We start from the raw sequence: 6271 nt of genomic DNA, 5'->3' as shown, positions 1-6271 counted from the left end.
ACTGGAATACTGTTAAAAACGGCGTTTAATCCAACTCACTCACTACACTTGTTTCGCGAAAATACCATAGGCTAACTTCAAAGACAATTTGTCATTTTTGAAAAAGTAAACCAGTAGCTTAATACTCTTAAATACATCCCCATAAACTGCAGTATTATTGTCCTTTTAAATTTACCCGTTCCAATTCTACAGCGTAACAGAATCCCTAAATTCCACATCCGTAATTGATATAAAAGGTATCAAAAAGTATCAAATAATTTGCCGTTTGTTCATGCAGACAAATATCATTTCCTAATATTATGCAGAAAACATGTATGGCTTGTTTTTACTATTACCAACCAAATCAGCCTGGCAAGTCTAAACTTTCCGGTGTGGGTAATTATATTTTACTAAACAACTAAAATTATCGACAACCTCAGGTGCCCTGTCATCAACAGACCAAAAGTCATCGCCTTTGAAGCGACCCCTTTTACCAAAAACCATTACCTTTGTTTCTTTCATATTTACCTCATTACAGTAACAAAGTAGACTGACGTCTCGGATAATAAAATCTAATCATCTGCAAACAAAATGGGGAACAAGTTTACATAACCAATCAATCAACCACTGACAGTTTTTTCCTGCAGCTAATAATCCCCTATATGTTGTGGTAGATATTTACCACAGAATAAAGAACGGATAAGCAGACATTGTAACAGAGCGGCATAATATACATTCAAGATAATCAATATAACTGTCATTCCTAAATCGGACGAGCACCTCATCAATTTCTTCCCGAAGTAACATCCGAAGATTTACAAAATCTCTGATATTCTCAGAGCAAATGCATTGTACTGGTAACACCACACACACACACACACACACACACACACACACACACACACACACACACACACACACACACACATGATTTACACACACACACACACACACACACACATGATTTACGCATTTTAATGACTGAAAATGTGGTGACTCAAAGGGCATACTGTAGCCGGGCATTCTGCATATCTACCCGAACTATGTAGCCATTTTTGTGCTGTACAGTTCTTCTCTCTCTCTCCTCTCTCTCTCTCTCTCTCTCTCTCTCTCTCTCTCTCACTCTCTCTCTCTCTCTCTCTCTCTCTCTCACACTCACTCACTCACTCACTCACTCACTCACTCACTCACTCACTCACACATATTTTCGTCACTGACTATGCACTAAAGTGAGCACTATAAGTATAAAGCAGATTAAATTGGGGTTAATCTTATGCCTTTCTGAAATTTAAGACATATTTACAGAATATTAATGATATGTTTTCCCATGTACACTGGTTCATAATTCCAGATTGTAAGTTTACTGAGCCCCAGAATAAAGCGAGCATATCATTTTCTTCCAGAAGTTCAATTTGAACATAACTTTCGATATCCAGTTTGTCAATGAGTGAGTGAGTGAGTGAATATTGCTTAACGCCGCATCAGCAATTTTGCAGCTATTCGCGGCGCAGTTTGTCAATGAGCGTGGAGAAGAATTCATTTCGATCATTTATTCATGTCTTTTGTCCCTCAAAAGGGGCAATTTGTTTTGCAAATATTATGCGTATATCCTATTGGAAGCAACTATCAGCGCCGTGTCAAATACGCATGAGGATTGTTTGTAGGCAGTGTACAATACGAATAGTTGCGTTTTTTTGTCTTTCTTTAAAAACCTCCAGTGACGTCATCCTATTGTTCTCCAGTCGGGAAAAATCTCATAATCAGGAATGTTATAATATCCCGGGAATTTCATTCAAACAACTTCCGTTGATATTGTAAAATATGAAAGTTTCTCGCAAGAAATTAAGTTTGCATTTGAACACAATGTAATGAAATGTAAAATCAAATGACCAATGATTTTTTTATATTCCCGTGGATCGAACACGCAACATTCGTATCCATAGCCAGTGTGTATTCCTCGGCTACAGAGGCGCTGATACGACAGCATGCCTTTCAGAATGTTAGTTGTCCTCGTACGCCAACAACAAATATTTTACGCCCGTTGCCTAAGGTTCAGGGAAAGTATGTTTGAATCATAAAAATGTTCTAAAGTGTTGTTTCTCTTTTCGATGTATGAGTTAGATAAATCACTTACCCTGGGATTAAACAACTGGTTTGAGATCTCATAACTACCGTCTGACGTGTTTTATCCTACACACATATCATACATTTACGATAGGAATCACGGACTATGACGGGATGAATTGTTAATGTTTTCTATCTATTTTCTACAACAGCACAGTGCGCGGACAACCAGGCGTGTTCCGGCTGCGACGAGACAGGACAATGTACAACCGAGTGTCACACTGGATACTTCGGCAGAAAGTGTAAATCACCATGTAACCCAGCCTGCAAGAATAATGCGTGTAAGGCGACTGGGAATGGCATTGAGGAATGCACCGAAGGTTGTATACCTGGTTATGGTGGTGTACACTGCAACATTCAATGTGAGAATAATTATACAATAAACGATGTGTACTGTCTTGAGGTGTGCAACCAACACTGTCGTTTGAGCTCCAACACAATTGACACAATCAGATGTCTGGTCCCTGGTGAACGTGCTTCAGTGTTTTGTACATCTGAGTGTCACAGCCAGAGTGGCGAGTGTATCCATGGCTGTGTAGGAGGCTGGTATGGTCCACGGTGCTCCTCTCCATGCAGTGCAGGTTGTAGCGGGGGAAGGTGTGATGCTGCAGGTGCGTGTGTGGACGGATGTAGACCTGGGTATTTCGGGAGGGACTGTCAGCCCTGTGACCGCTGCAAGAACCACACCTGTAGCTCACATAACGGGGTCTGTGTAGATGGATGTAGACCAGGGTATTATGGTGAGTTTTGTAATCACAGCTGTGAGGTTTGCCGCGAGGGGATCTGTGATCAGATGACTGGCGCATGTGTCAACGGATGTGACGTCAGCGAACGTGGATGTAAACCTTCCTGTACCAGCAACTGTTCCAGGGACTATTGTCTTCATGCACAGACATGTGATACAGGTACCCCAAAATACTCAAACGAAGATTATCATTTTAACTAAAGTGATTGTTTGAATAAACAAAATGTTTGTTACTTGTATAAAATTTATTATTATTTTATATTATTTGTATCTTTCTATATCTACCACCAATCCATCTACGATCGATCCATCAACCCATCTGAACACCAATCCATCTACCCACCAATGTATCGATTCATCAACCCATCTCCCTACCAGCCTATCTAACCATCAACCCATCTTAACATCATTCTGTCTATCCACCAACCCATCTACCCATCTATCTACCAGCCTATCTAATCATCAACCCATCTTAAACACATCAAACCCACCTACTCATCAACTCATCTATGTACCAACCAATCTAACACCAGCCCATTCAACTACCACAAACTCTACTCACCTACTCACCAAACCACCAACCCGTCTTTCCACCAACCCAACTTGTAGCCACCGATGTCCTCACGAAGTTTCTCTGCATTATCTATGTTGCTATGATTCCTCAGCAGATTCCAAGTCCAATGGTATCAACATCGGACTCCCGATAGGCTGTGTGGTGTTCATCCTTGGTGTCCTGGTGTCACACTACATCTGCTACAGGAAGGGTATTGCTGCAAGAAGGTTGGTGACCAGATGATACTATCATTCTTCCACACTAATATTTAATGAATTTATATGTCTTGCTATTTTAGGGTACTAACTACTTCTTGGGTACATTTTATATTGTTTTAACTATGTGAATATTGGTATTGCTAAACCTATCGGGGGAGGGGGCATACAAGTCCTCACAAGAACAGGTGTGTTACTGAGAAGTAGTGCTGTTCATTGTTCTGAATGGGATTCGAAGGCACCTTCTGGGACGTTGATTATCTAAGTCCAGCCTTAAAGCAACTCGTCCAAGGACACGTTCAGGGAAGTGACGATACATTTAAAAGTCATGCTACTGCTGAACAACCTGTCGGGATTCTGGGTTGGACATTGTCCCTCAAAAGAGGTGACTTTACCGGATCGGGTGGTGAGGCTCGGTGATTTGTCTGATGGCGAGTAACAGCGCACACCGACGGCGTAGATCGTGGCTCAGATCAATGTCTGGCCAAGACTCGATTATATACGGGCCGCCGTCATGTAGCTTTAATTGAGAGCTGCGTTAATAACACACGCACATTTCACACGCGAACACATTCTTGCATTTAAGAGAACTACAGGCGTATGTACTCATCCCAAATACAAATAAAGGCGACACAGCGGAATGTTCATTGTACGATTCCGACAATATCATTACCTTTCACTTGTAATATTACAATGTCTAATTAAATTAAATTATAATCAATTGTGATTACAGGACAGATCCGGAAGACACACTTCCCTCAAGGGACACCACATCACGGGCCTCTCAACATATCTACTGCGACGTTGATGAGGGAGAAACGGGCCCAGTCATTGTGTTCCTATAGGAACAGAACAGGCCCAGGGAAAATATGTCTTGTTGATTCACACAGTTAACGCTGATATGAAAGCTTACGAGTGTGTTTGCTTAACCCTGATGCTTTCATACAACGTATTTTATTTGTTTGTTGTTTAACGCCGCACTCAGCAATATTCCAGATACACTACTGCCTAGAAGTCCATTCCCCTTACACGCATGGGCAACGCGTTACGCAACCAGTGTGCATCGGGTTGGTCACGCGTGTGATACCCGTGTGCAACGTGTTGAATACGGGTGTGCACCCCGTCCGCCACTCGTGTGCAACGCGTGACACACTCATTAGAGGGGGAACAAACTTTTGACCAAAGGAGGACCCGTCTTAAGCTGAACCTGGAGGTGGTAACAAGGAGAGAAACTTTGTTATCCTGACGAAAAAATGATGATACACATGTATTTGCTAATGTCTCCTTTCTTTATGTGATTTTGTGGGAATAACATGAATACTGTTGTGTTTAAATAGATCTGTCTTGTTTTATACGACCATTGCTTCTAAATCCGATGGTGTTAAGAGAATACATGGTCCTGGAACATGTTATTGCAATTGAAATGCTTTTATTGTGATTTGACATTAACCGTCTGTAGTACGACTTCCAGGGATAATATTTATGAGGTTTGGAGGCACATTGTTTTTATTGGACCCTAATTACTTTATGATGACTTGAACTCTTTACCTCAGCTCCATAGGTTATATCCCATTAGTTAGACGTCCCATTAGTTAGACGTCCCAATTGTTAGACAATTTTACCTAGGCAAAGAGGGATTATACCTACAGGTGTAATGGATCAGTCCTTATTAGATTAAAGTACTGAGTAGGGATAGGGGACTCACAGTTTAGGGAGTATATATGTTACAATTTCGTTTAATTAATCTAAAATACCTTACTCTCAGCACAGGTTCAATAGGCATGAGATTTACTATGTAAACTATGGAGTAGCTTAATTGTCTTACTGTATGATCAGTTGAAGGAGTTGAGTTGAGATTATCTACTCATCAAACAAATAAAAATGATCTTGGGGTACGTATCTGGGACCAATTCCAAGATATCTGCAACGAAGCTAACTTAAACGAAATAGAAAATATTGATCCAGAAACCTATTGTAAAAACCTAACAGACTATATAATAAACGCAGCCAAAACCTCCATCCCCTTCAAAACATCTAAGACAGGCAAACCGACGGTACCATGGTGGAATGAGGAAATAGAACAGACTAGACGAAAACGTAAATCAGCCTTCAATAAAGCAAAACGCGACTACAAATATTTAAACATAGCCCACGAACTAAACCACCAGGTTCGAAAACTAGTCCAAATAGCCAAAAGTAGAGACTGGAAAAAATTCTGCGAAGGTATAAATAACCGTACAGATGCACTGGACAAAATATCATCCATTCCAAAAAATCCAAAACTTGGAAATACCACCATTCCAATTGGAAATATGACCATTCCAATATTTGGAAAGGTCATATTTCCAAGCTTGGATTTGTTTGGATTTGTTTGGATTTGTTTGGAAATGTTTGGAAATATTTGGATACAACATGTCATAATCATATCTGTTAAACGTTGTACAACTTTTGACCTTATGTGAGATTAGTAATGACATGAAAGTAAATAATTAAGAGTATTTTGGCACTATGTTCCACGAAAAAGACCAAATCATGAGCAAATTTAACTAAAAGAAATTCTGTCATTTAAAGTGGCTACTCTTTATATCTAATTTCTTATCTTCCTTGCCTATAATCATATGACATTGACTTTGAACTTTGAACAATTAAACAAAT

General features: G+C 40.1%; 1 protein-coding gene across 1 annotated transcript; it reads left to right on the top strand.

Moving 5' to 3' along the window:
- The first annotated feature begins 2256 nt into the window (after window positions 1–2256).
- Window positions 2257–4611, top strand: LOC124119352. Its single transcript, XM_048382939.1, has 3 exons — window positions 2257–3008; window positions 3514–3628; window positions 4350–4611. The coding sequence occupies exons 1-3, from the start codon at window positions 2897–2899 to the stop codon at window positions 4459–4461; spliced, it is 339 nt and encodes a 112-aa protein (XP_048238896.1). The 5' UTR covers window positions 2257–2896; the 3' UTR covers window positions 4462–4611.
- Window positions 4612–6271: the final 1660 nt, after the last annotated feature.

Source organism: Haliotis rufescens, unplaced genomic scaffold, assembly GCF_023055435.1.
Source record: "Haliotis rufescens isolate VD_foot unplaced genomic scaffold, xgHalRufe1.0.p SCAF_42, whole genome shotgun sequence".
NCBI classification, from domain to species: Eukaryota; Metazoa; Mollusca; class Gastropoda; order Lepetellida; family Haliotidae; genus Haliotis; species Haliotis rufescens.
This window is presented reverse-complemented; position numbering and strand designations above follow the sequence as displayed.